The 13,180-nt window shown below is 37.7% G+C and overlaps 1 protein-coding gene across 2 annotated transcripts; it reads right to left on the bottom strand.

Annotated features, from left to right (window-relative positions):
- Nucleotides 1–163: 163 nt before the first annotated feature.
- Nucleotides 164–12,582, bottom strand: LOC119502641 (phosphatidylinositol 4-phosphate 5-kinase type-1 alpha-like). 2 transcript variants are annotated; one of them, XM_037793666.1, is made up of 16 exons: nt 12,311–12,582; nt 11,936–12,087; nt 9,291–9,325; nt 8,984–9,070; nt 8,386–8,516; nt 8,131–8,248; nt 7,705–7,857; nt 6,641–6,940; nt 6,288–6,496; nt 6,117–6,200; nt 5,904–5,952; nt 5,732–5,816; nt 4,510–4,677; nt 4,132–4,348; nt 3,349–3,427; nt 164–3,254 (listed from the first exon to the last, which is right to left on the bottom strand). In XM_037793666.1, exons 2-15 carry the CDS (start codon nt 11,982–11,984, stop codon nt 3,355–3,357), a joined length of 1,758 nt encoding a protein of 585 aa, XP_037649594.1. In that variant the 5' UTR covers nt 11,985–12,087; nt 12,311–12,582; the 3' UTR covers nt 164–3,254; nt 3,349–3,354. The 2 variants fall into 2 exon arrangements, with proteins under 2 accessions (XP_037649594.1, XP_037649595.1); XM_037793667.1 differs by lacking the exons at nt 11,936–12,087; nt 12,311–12,582 and adding an exon at nt 9,515–9,593.
- Between the last annotated feature and the right edge of the window lie 598 nt (nt 12,583–13,180).

The raw sequence follows: 13,180 nt of genomic DNA, 5'->3' as shown, positions 1-13,180 counted from the left end.
AATAGTTTGACAATAACTCAATTTGATCAGTGATCTGATCATGTCGAATACATCAAGATATATAAAAGGGATAGCTACCTCTTTTATAGTATGTATCACAGTCATATTGCAGAACACTATTAGAAACATAAAAAGTTGATCTGTATAATAATCAAACAAAGGCAACATGTCTTTTTGTCTTTAATAACTTCAGGTACAAGTGTACAAAAACATGACATCCCCAAAAGACAACTTCTAAAAACATATTCTGTGAAAAGGCATTGTTGTGATTCTTGCATACAGATGTGCACACATTTATTGCATATAATTCAAAGGCAAAATTAACAAGTAAACAGAGAAAATACAGGATGATTTTAACAGTTGTGTTAATAATCAGAATCATCACAAAGAACCGAAGGTTTTGTAACAGTTGCATGCCTTAGATACAGGCTTATTTTGCAAGAGAAAGGCACAATTTCAATCCATATTCACCATTAATAAACATTTTGGACACCAGAGCAATACATACAGCAATAAATACTATAATACATATGACTATGTACATGTTTGGTTCATAGGCTGCACGTGTAACTGCTTTGGAGTTTATACAATAAGACGCAATTTCACTTTAAACTGATATAACAGCCAGCAGAATAAAATAACCTCCACATACCATTTACATCATGTATAAAAAATACCCAAATGATGCTTTTTCATCTTATCTTGGTTGGAAAATTGTCAATTAATTTACTGTATTGCACCATCTACTCTTTCAGGAATATAAACTTTAGTTGCATAGTTGACAGCATATACTGTCAGACTAAAAATCAATTTTAAGACATTTCTGCATTTTCAAATATCAAACAATTATGAATATTAAAACATTGCACACCCATTTTGAGTGCTAAAACCAACTTGAACGAACCACCAATACTACGTCTGCAAGAAGTAGAGAAACAGTTTTGTCTTTTGTACTTTTAAACACCAGGCAGCCATCACCATTGTTTGCTAGTAAAAAAAATACAACTATACCTTAATTGGGGCCTGTCTCAAAAATCTCTCTTTAAGTTATCAGCCTCACTACACTTAACACTGGCAGTTCTGGATAACACACTCACACAACTGGCTCTGTTAACCCTGGGTTCAATGGTCCAGCACATGAAACATCAACAAATCAACAAAAGTGAATTTATTAATAGATGGGGTGAAAATATCCCTGTGGGGAAATTGCAGCAACAGAGATTATATTAACATTATAAGTAATATAACTAATGAATACGAGTAATGTTTATGAAATACTAGATGCACCACTTGAATATAAAGAACAGGAACATAAAAAGTTGAAAATAATATAACAATCAAACAGATCATGAATCAGTGTGAAAATATACATGCTTTAATATGCGGTTGACATAAGTAGAGTTGAAAGTAGTAATTTGAGTAACCGATATTATATTGAGTTTATACATAGCTTTTTTAGTTTTAGTAGCGGACTACTGAAAATAGTTGAAAAGTGTAAATAAAAATACTTTAAGAAAATGCAGTTTCATCCATGTTTATAGTTTTTAAATATTCAGCAGCAAAGTCTCCTACAACCTATACTGCTAATATTCTTTTGGCCAGTGAATCCCACCCTAGTTTTTCTTTCTTTCAAAGGATATACTGTAAAATAACACTGAAGCAAAACTTGTTTTATGGAGTTAAAATGTAAAAAATAAAACAGCAAACACACAGACATACTAACACCATCCAAAAAGCTCAGGTCTAAACTGCTGTCACTTCTTGCCTTTAGGTGGCACATGTTGGACTGAACGGCAGGTCTGAAACTGCCGGTGCTGTAGTTACATGCAACTGGATGATATTAGTGGGGGCTGGATTCAGATGCTTTGCACAAATGACACTAACAATGCCAATGAACTGTTGTTCTTTATGATTAAATACAAATATCCCTGCTTACAAAGTCACGTTACGCTGCTCTATGCTCTTTTAGAAACTGTTTTTGTTCCGTTTTATGGCCACAGCTGTACACCTGCTTCTACTGCAAACATTAACTACCGGTATATTACTGTTTCCAATTTCATAAATTATTATGAAAAACAAAGTGATAGTACCACGTTTGTAATAATGTCATGCCTTTTGGTACATGACACTGTGTTTTTGTTCATTGAGCTCCTGTAAGAACGGTGACTCAACTTCCCCCTAGCAACTGATCCGATGAGGAGGTGCTTCTTTTATGTACAATAATCCAAAAGCCTAAAAACACAATCTGCTCCTTGCAGGTTTGGTCTGATGCATTAGTCGCCATGACAACAAAACTCAGTTGGACGTGGTTCACCCTAAACTTAGCTGACTAACTCACTAGTCTTGCTTCATGAGACAGGCCCCAGGTCTGAGTATCAGTTCTTTGGTCACATTTGGACATAAGCCAGTCTAACCCTGAAACTGATATCAGATCGTACAGTGTATAAGTATTAAAAAAAACTCCTTTTAATACAACCCTTTGACCTCAACATGAGAGGTGACATTTAGGATTCACAGTCCATTATTAGCGTAGCTGGTTAAATAGAAACCACAAGCTGAGGATCACCTCTTTTTCCAGCATAATTTGCATTCAGAGTAGGCTTAAAAAACGGCAACTTAGCCAGTATGAATACAGTAATTTCTTTAAAAAATAAACACTTTTATTTAAAACTGTGTTCCCAACCCATATAACATGGTTTTGTGTTAAAGCATCTAAGTCAAACATGTAGCAGAGACAGTGCTCCGGGCTCGGGCCTTTGTGTGGTGGGACAGACACTTACAGAGCCATGTATGCACGAGGATGTGCTACAGCATTTGGTAAACACAAAAGAGTAATTAATTCCAAAAAGGAGACAATTCATTTGAAATAACAACGCTTAAATAAAGACATTCTCAGATAAGGCAAAGTCCTCATGTTACACTCTACATCGAATGCCGGCAAGAACAATCTTTGGTTGTGCATAGAAGCATTCCTATGAGATGAATAATAGTGTTCAATAACCACCACAGCATTAATGTACCTGCAGTAACTAGTGTCAGAACACAACCGCCCACTTACATGCTCATATCATGTTGAGATTTGGAAATCAAAGTGCAAAAACAAACACAAAAAAACATTTAATATCCCACTTGGTCTCGCTGATACGCTGTATAACTTTACCTCAAATAACACCAAGGGGCGTTGTAACATTTCATCCATGCTAATAACATCCTCCAAGTTTGTCTCGGTTCATTTGGAGTTCATTCTTCTACACCTGGAAACCAAAAGCAATGAACGTAGTTAAAAAAAAAACACTCAGCATGAGCAAAAAGTGTCACAAGAAATTTGAAAAATGTTTAGCAACTTACAGAACATTAGCTCGCGTTAGGAACGATGTCACCGAGTGAGATCCCATCCTCGGAACCGATGCTTTCTTCATACTGAGCTCTGCAAAACAACAAAGGAGCAGTGTTTAAACCCTCATACAATATGAAACACTGGGTTTGTGTATGTAAAAAAAAAAATCAATTGAATATACACTAAAAAACTCTAATCTAATCTGTTTTTTAGCCAAGCTTTCATGCTTGTATTTAAAAAGAACTATGGTTTACTTGAGATCAGCTTGATGTATATGTTTGGCTTGGCACGTCTAAAGATGCTGCACTGCCTTAACACATGTCGACTTTCCTGAGGTTCTGGTTCAGGGACATATTTGCCTTTAGTTCATACTCTCAGGCAGCCTTCACTCCCACCCACAACACAAGGAAACAGACACTAGTTATAGATGGTTTGAGTTAGTTTCAGCCAATAGCAGTATGAGAGGGGGGATTTGCACACGGGCCTTTGCAGAAGGTCTTTCTGAGGCTCAAACACAAAATCTTGTAGAAATTGAAGGGCTGCAACTTTCAATTATTGTCAATATTTTTCTATAAAATGTAAAAAAAAATGGTGAAAAGATCTACGGAATCTTTTTGTATACTATGTTTTTTTCTGGTAACGTTGGCATGATATAAGATAATAGACTTGAATCTGAATCTGTAATTATCACATTTAATCATTAGACATTATAACCCATGACAGTACCAAACACATTTGAATATGCATGCTGAGGATCTCTCATATTTATCTTCATGTATGTTTTACCCTCTTACCTCTTGGGGGTGCTGCGCTCCTTGTCTTTGCTCAACATGCTGTGTATATCCACTCCCACTGACTTGTAGGCATCCTGAGGCGGAGGCTGAGGCTGACTTGTGGGAGCAAATCCAGGGTTTCCCAAGGAGGAGGAGAAGGCGGTTTCTGCAAAGTTGCCAACAGCGTCGCTGGGCGGTAAAGTCTTTGGGAGGAGGTCAGGACGACCTGACTGCATAACTGGGTGGAACGGGAGGGAAAACGGTTTAATGCTGTGTTGTGAAAGAAGCACCTCACATGCTGGTACATGCTGGAACACACTTTATCTCTGCAGGTAACACAACGCAAAATTTGTTTTCAGCACTGCAGCTGAAACAAGAAATCTTAATTAAAGTTCTTACCGTTGTCTACTTCCGTGTCTTCTCTGGTGTCGGAGCTGATTTGCTGTTGGAGTGAAGGGTTCTGGCTGGTGCTGCTGGTTTGGGTGGACAGAGGAGGCCCAGAGCCACCTAGCTTTCTCAAAGGCCCGTGTCCCACTGCACGCCGCTTCTTGCCCGGCGAGTTCTTAACTAGATACCAGAGGAAAAGTGTTAAAAGTAAGGCTGACATTATGGGCTGAATTTTGGTGTTGAGAAATGAGTGCGCCCCAGTGGGACGAGAGGCGCGGCAGAGGGTGTGGCAATGCAATCTTGTTGCCAAGAGGTATTCCATAATATTTTGGTCACATTATTTGGTGAAGACACACCTATAGAAACTTCTCTTTAATCACACAAACGCCATTATTTATTTTTTTCCCACCTTTCCACTTTATTCTACGTTTTTCAACCAGTTGACGTGATCGTTTTTTTTTCCTGAAAATTATTTTAATGCCAGCAAGACGATGATGAGTCTTACTGCTCTGTAATCCATGACAGTTAGTTTCCTATAATGACTGCCTTTTCTTTACTCTGGTGACTCGCTTTATAAACGTCTGAAGGCAGCAGATATCCGTTTCATCTGCAGTCCAAGGACTGCACAATTAATCAAAATTGTATTGAAATCGCAATATGGCCTACTGCAATTTTCAAATCGCAGGATGAGTGGGAAATCATAATATTTGTTAAAGGCGAAATGTGTGTCAAAATACCATTATAGATTAAATATTCTCGTGCTGCAGAGAAGTCTTAAGACTTAAGAAAACAAAATCACACCATAACCATTTGAATATGTTTTTCAATGAAAATGAGAATAATGATGTAACAAATATCATTCCCTGTAATATCGCAAATCATATCGCAATTGTGATATCAGTCAAAATAATCGCAATTAGATCATTTTTTTTCAAAATGTGATGTTAATGAATTCAACAAGAGTCATGATCTACTCTTGGCAGGATGTTTTTGAGCTGCTGTGCTCGTATTTGAAACGCTGCACGTCCAAGACAACAATACGTTTCCTCTGAGGAAAGCTTCCCACAGGGTTCCCACACGGTCAATGCACCATGACGGGGAGAGCCCTGTGTTTAAAGGGAATGAAAGCAGCAAATGTGCCTGGCCGTAGCCCACATTTAAGGTGTGATCTGTGCCGTGCCGCAGAATTCACAGTATTCATACTCGTGCATTCAAGGATACAATATGTACTTACATGAGATCCTCCTGAAGACTGCATTGCACATGAACTTCTGAAATCGATCTGCGTAGAAGCTCGGTCTGTGTACCGACACAGTATCCTACAGAGAAGCAATGATTACAGGGTTACATATAGATATTTTAATTCAAAACACAATTAACTGGGGAGGCTGGTGGAGGTACCTTACCCCATCGTGAACCAGAGCTTTCCACGAGTGTTCAAGCTTCTTTACAAATCTGAAAGACAACACATAGAGCCTTGATTACAGTACTGTGTAGGCACTGAAGCTGCCGCTGCTCTGCTAACGTGCTGCTTTTGCTCTGCAGGCTGTGTAGACATTGTGTGAGTGTCACTGACTGAACGAGAGGTTTATAGATATACAAACATGTGTACTGTTTACCTGTAGGACTGCAGAATGTCGATGATACCGATATACACCAGCAGCCTCTCCCCTTTTGTGTTTCGTGCTGGGATTCCTCCCGTTCTGTAAAATAAAGCAAAAAGAAATGTCTTTTAGTACTCTGTCGTTATTACTCTCAGTAAATATGACCACTGAAGCACCATCACTCACTTTTCCTCTGTGTCCAGTGATCTCATGCTCCCTGCCTCAGCCTGGATGGCCTCTATAGCAGTGCTGTACAGCGACTTTTGACCTTGTGGCCTCCTTTGGTCCACAGCCCCGGCCACCGCCTGTTCGCTGACCCGCTCTCGACACGCCTGATCTATATTGTGGATTCCCACCAGAAGGCTGTAGTCCATAATCTTAAAACTTTGCAAATGCTGAATGGAAATCAAGGAACACACCAGACCAGTGATTACAAATTAATTTAAAGGAAAAATATATGAGAAAAATGCAGATATGTTAACAAATAGACTATGTGCATTCATTTTATGTTTAGACAGGTATTACTGTGTAGTTCTTACCAGGCAGTCTCTCTGGATGGTCTTGCAAACAGCACTGTGCTTGTCCCCCTCCAGTAACAGCCCCTCTTGCATGTCCTCTATGAAATCCAGGTCCTTGTATGTGGGAACTGACTTATCTCTCTCTTTAGGGGAGGCCCGGCGCTTGAAGGTGGAGCCCTTTAGATCATACTTGAGGTGCATTCGTACGACGCTCGGGAGCAGATTGTTCATGACTACAATACGGATGTTCTTACCCGCAGCCTGGACACAGTAGAGCCCATAAAACTTTGGTAACAAGGTCCGTTTGTTCTGGTTCAGGTTCTGAAGGAGAGCAGAGAGGATGGAAGGAGAAGAGTGAAATATTAAAATGAAATGAAAACTGTGCGTGAGTGGTTGACTAATGTAAACAGAAAAATAAACAAATTATGAAACAAATAAGTAAAAGTAAACAGATTGTCCCACACAAGAAATGCAGTGTGTAACAAATATGGCTCCTTATTTTGATATCACACTGTAAGAAGCATTGTTTCTGTCAAAATCCAAACAGTCTTACATGTTGCACATTAGGCACGAACAAGCAAATAATGTAGAGCCAATATCTGGCCAGACAGTGTTATTTCAAAATAAAATAAAAATGCTTTTCGTGCTGCAGCTAATGTTTATTTTCATTAACAATAGTCATAGTTAATTATTCTCTTGATTTATCATTTTGTCTACAATATGTCACAAAATACTGAAAACTGCCCATGGTGACATATTCAAATTGTTTGCTTTGCCCAACCAACTGTTCAGTTTACTTTCATACTGTATATGATAAAAAAGAAAACATCAAATCCTCACCTTTGAGAAGCTAGAAACAGTAAACGTTTGGCATTTTTGCTTGAAAAATGACTAATACAATTAATCGATTATCAAAATAATTGGAGATTCATTTTCATTCTTTAAGTTTCATTGTAACAGCACCCGTGGTATCACTTTACATTCGATGGATACATGGAGGATAATGATTAGGTGTCAGTCCATAGTTTTATTGTGTGCAACAGCCATGCTGCATGCTGTACCTAAAGCCACTCATCAGATCTTACCATGAAGTATCCTGGAAGCAGTTTCTGCAGAAACTCGGCCTCTTTGTGCTGCACTGTCTTAATGATGTACTCATCATCACTGGAGACGTAGAAGAGAGATCCACTTGCCCCGGAGTTTGACAGCTCAATCAGCGGCTCATTACACAGAGAGTACTGTAACCAGACCGGAGCATATTAGTTAAAACGTGTGATAGAAGAAACCAAACAACACAGGTTTACAGGTGAAAAACAGGTCAGCTGTGCCTTTACATCATCAGCAGCTCCGCCCCTGTAGTGTGTCAACACCCCATTAATTCACACTTCCCCAGTTTCACACTTTCCAGTTCCTCAATCACACCTTCTCACAGCTCTATCCCTTTCTTCAGAGCTTTACTGTTCTGCTAGCACATTTTCCGAGTAACACAGATGCTGACTAAACAAGATTACCATGTAGTCATCAGGCCGGATGCCAAACATCTCCCTGAAGTAGCGGAAGGCCATTGGTGCGTACGTCTTGAACCTGAAGTCTCCATAGTGGTGAGCTGGTGTCAGGTTACTGCCCTCACTGCCAGTGAAAGACAAGAAGCAGAGGATTAGGACACATACATACAAGGGAGGTTATGTAAAGTATTAATAATGTAGGACAGACAAAACATCATCACCTTTACAACATATCCTTACTTCAAAATTGTAAACACTCACCTGGGGAAGAAGATGCTTTCGACCACCTCAAAGTCCTGCAGCAGCACGTCTCTCTCAGGTTTCTGGCTTAAGCTGCCCACCGTGTACGTGATGCCTAACTGGATAGCGCCTTGCAGAGCGGATGATGTTGTCTGGAAGATGGAGCATATGGACGTGTAAATGACAAATGCAGTTCAAACCTGTCTTTGGTTGATAAATTATTAACCAATCATAAGCAATCCCCATAACAGGGCTTGACAAGACCGACAAGAAACAGAAAAAAATATATTTCCATTTGCATTTTAAGGTTTGACCTGTTTTTATACATTAACAGTGAGTGTAGAGCTGCAGCAATTATTTGATTAATCAATTAGTCGATATACAGAAAATTAATTTCATATCATTTTGATTATTGATTAATTGTTGAAGTCATGTTTTAAGCAAAGACTCCAAACATTATTTTTACAATTTGAATATCTTTGGGTTTTGGACTGTGGATTGTCAAAAAAAAAACAAGACATATGACGAGAAAATATCTGATTAATGATTAATGAAAATAATCGTCGCTCTAAGTGAGTGAATGTAAATGTGTGTCAGTCACTGATGGCTGATCTCCCACCTTCTTGTACGTCGTCTCCCCAGTAGTATCAATTCCTCGATGGCCAATAGTTTTTTTCATGGCCGGAGTCATCATGATGCTTGGACCCTGTCAGTACAAACATGGTGAAAGGGAGAATTACAAGAGGAAAAAAACTCAATGCAACTCTGCAGAAATATTGTAATATTCTCATGTTTCAAACAGGAAGGAATAGAGGATGTGTCGGCTAAACATCTGTTAATTCTGTAAAGATGAACACAAGTGTGTTTCCTGAGTGACAGAGCTATATTACGCATTTCCTCCCCCCAAAAAATCAGTTATTTCTTACCTCGGGAGAAGTATTTTTTCGAATCCCAGACGAGTCTGGAGTGAGAAACCGAAGAAACATACAAGTTAGAAAATAACACACAAGGAGGAAAAGAAATGAGTTAAACAAATATAATTCTCACACTGGATGCATTAATAATCACACGACACAGCTTGAAACAGCTTTCACCATTCCCTAATGGTGAAAGGAGAGAGTGCAGCTTTGAAACAAGCATGCAGACGCACCTTGTTGATTACCTCTGAGAGAAGACAGTCTCCTCCAGAACTGACTCTGCAGGTCTTTGAGTGCAATGGGAGGAATTAGATAAGTATGCTATTACTATTGAAGTCAGTTCATACAAGGCTAATGAATGGCCTGATAATAGAAAGCTACATTCCTGGGAGTCCAAAGTCAACATTTGACCTAAATAGTTCACTTTTGTCTGTGAATTGACAAAATGGTGTGACTATCTGCTTTTCAGTTTGCTTTTGTTAATTATTAACAGCGAACTCCACCGATTTTTCACTCAGTGGAGGAAATAACCCTAATGATGTCATGGTGATGTCATCAAGAGACCACAAATTTAAAACAAATGCACGTCTTACAAACTAGGGGTGTGAAGTTTGAAAGTCGTGGGAATTTACCAAGCAGGAAGGACTAATAAAAAAGTGTTATTGGTTGCATTATGGGAAATGTAGGATCCAGAATTTTTAGAGCTTGACCCATACCAGGGACTAAAAGACAGGATATTTTGCTATCCTTGGTTGCACCGATTTTTACCATTCATCTTTTTAATCTGTCTCTTGCGAATCCTGCAACGAAAATATGATACAGAACTGCTGGAGTTCCCCTTTAAATGTTTTTGGTTGAATGGCCCAATTTCCTGATGCTTATTTCTACTCAGTTGCCAAGTTTCACCAGTTTTTAGTACACCTAATGCAGTCTAATACTAATTAGTTCACTAATTACTATTTTTTTGTCCAGTACATTTATTTTAATGAAGAGACTAAATAGTTACACGTCTCATTATAAGTAAATTAAGTTCAACAACACCACAAATTACAGCCTCCAAAATTACCATACGGTTGAGTCTACACTTCTCTAAATGTTTTTTTTTATAAAAACTGAAAACAATAAGTTTCATTAAGTAATAAACTGCTTTAGTTTCAGCTAGGTGTGCCTAACCTGGCAACCCAGTGTGTACAAACAGTTGACCCAATATTGAAGATCATTTCAACCCATTTATGAGCTGTGAACTAGGAATACAGATGTTAGTATTGTGACATTTAAGTGATTAAAGTAACTAACTGACTGTCTGATGACCTGCTGGCGTGGTTAAACATGCCCGCCCATAGGATCCATAACCTGAGCCAATGTCCATGTATGACTCAGAGGTTTCCAGGAAAAAGTCATAATATTACGAGAAAAAAGTCATAACTTAACGAGAAAAAAAGTTGTAATATTAGGAGAATAAAGTCATAACTTTACAAGAAAAAAAAGTTGTAATATTACGAGAATAAAGTCATAACTTTACAAGAAAAAAGTCGTAATATTACGAGAATAAAGTCATAACTTTACAAGAAAAAAAAGTTGTAATATTACGAGAATAAAGTCATAACTTAACGAGAAAAAAAGTCGTAATATTTCGAGAATAAAGTCATAACTTAACGAGAAAAAAGTTGTAATATTACGAGAATAAAGTCATAACTTTACAAGAAAAAAAAAGTTGTAATATTACGAGAATAAAGTCATAACTTTATGAGAAAAAAATAAAATAACATGTAAAATTACTACTTTATAATATTATGACTTTATTTTTATAATATTACGACTTTTTTCTCGTAAGCTTCTGACTTTATTCTCACAGTATTACGACTTTTTTCTCGTAAACCTATGACTTTATTCTCATATTACGACTTTTTTCTCGTAAACCTATGACTTTATTCTCATATTACGACTTTTTTCTCGTAAACCTATGACTTTATTCTCATAGTATTACGACTTTTTTCTCGTAAACCTATGACTTTATTCTCATATTGCGACTTTTTTTCTCGTAAACCTACGACTTTATTCTCATAATATTACAACTTTTTTTCTCATAAACTTCTGACTTTATTCTCATAATATTACAACTTTTTTTCTCGTAAACCTATGACTTTATTCTCATAGTATTACAACTTTTTTCTCGTAAACCTATGACTTTATTCTCATAGTATTACGACTTTTTTCTCGTAAACCTATGACTTTATTCTCATATTGCGACTTTTTTTCTCGTAAACCTACGACTTTATTCTCATAATATTACAACTTTTTTTCTCATAAACTTCTGACTTTATTCTCATAATATTACAACTTTTTTTTTCTCGTAAACCTACGACTTTTTTCTCGTAATATTACGACTTTATTCTCGAAATCAGATTTCTTTTTTTCTCCTCAATGTGGCCCTAATACTCCATCGTACCATAGACCTACAACATTGATGAATAAAAAAGTAAACAAAAAACAGTTATTCATTTCCATTTTAAAAATCCACAGGGAGCCCCTGGAGAGGGGATAAAGAGCTGCAGGTTGCTGACCTCTGACCTAAGTGAATAACTCATACCTAACACACATCTGATGTATCTCCCCTTTCAGGAAACAGTGGTGTAAAATAATAAAGTACTTACTACCAGAAGGGCCCTGCTGCCCTGGAGGCTCCTCTGCAGCTGTGGCCATTCAGACCAGAACCTTTATCTCAGACTTGGTGGAGAAACTTCAGATCCTGATTCCCTCCTGGATCATCAAACGTTGTCAGATTCTTCTGTGAGTAGCTGGTGATCTGTGTGGGTTAAAATGTAACTCATTAACAGCAAACACCTTTAGATGACTTAATGCCACAAATATTCAACAAGCAGCCACGTTGGCTGGCTCTGCTGCTACTGAGTACACAATTAAGTTTTTAACTACAACTTTCTGCTAACTGTCTGCTGAATAATGTACCTAGGTGATGTAATGCTTGGTAACACCAGAGCATGTTGTAACAGGTTAGCACCATAACTCACCGAGGTGTCTGTGTAGCGACTGTTAGCTAGTTGCTAACTGATTCAACTTTTCTAACTTTAGCCAAGCTAGTAACGTTGATAACTAACTAATAACAACACAAACAAGCAAACAACTCGCTCGAAAGTCTTGTGGGAGAGTCCTTGACGTTTCCTGAGAAAGAAAAAATAACCTTTTCTTGTTCTAAAGTGACTGTTTTTACCTAAAACTAATAAACAAGGAAGCAGTGCGGAAGCAGCAGTTTGGTCGTTCTGCTCTGTTAGACAGAGCGAGATGACTTCCGGTGAATAGTTTTTCAGAATAAAATACACAAGAACACAAAATAGAAAACAAAGGAGCTTTATTGTGTATAACACTACTAAATAAAAACAAAAATACATGATTTATTAATTTGATTTATATGTTATCTATTCCATGTTCAGAGCATTAATATAGCATCAAACCACAATTTGTAATGTAAAGATATAGTGGACAACACAAAGTGCCTGGGTCAGTCCTTGCTGGCTCCACAACCAAGGTTGACCCCCATATGAGAACTATTAGGACTTTAAGAACTTTAAACATGCACTATGTACCTTTTAACATGCACTATCTGCAACCATCTTGGACTCTAACCACTGGCGCACTTTACACTCACTTTACACTATACATCCTATATACCACTTTATAGACTGCATATATGTACATATTACATTTATTTATTGCACATTCTACATGTATTTATTGACGGACTGTACACACTATGTTCACCCATTCACTCTGTATCTTTTATCTCTATTATTGTCTTTATAATTTTTGTTTACCTTTACCTCTCCTGTGATTCACTCTGTTTGCTGATGTTTCTGCTTTGACACCTGAATTTCCCTCCGGGG

This window comes from Sebastes umbrosus, chromosome 15, assembly GCF_015220745.1.
Source record: "Sebastes umbrosus isolate fSebUmb1 chromosome 15, fSebUmb1.pri, whole genome shotgun sequence".
In the NCBI taxonomy this organism is placed as follows: Eukaryota; Metazoa; Chordata; class Actinopteri; order Perciformes; family Sebastidae; genus Sebastes; species Sebastes umbrosus.
This window is presented reverse-complemented; position numbering and strand designations above follow the sequence as displayed.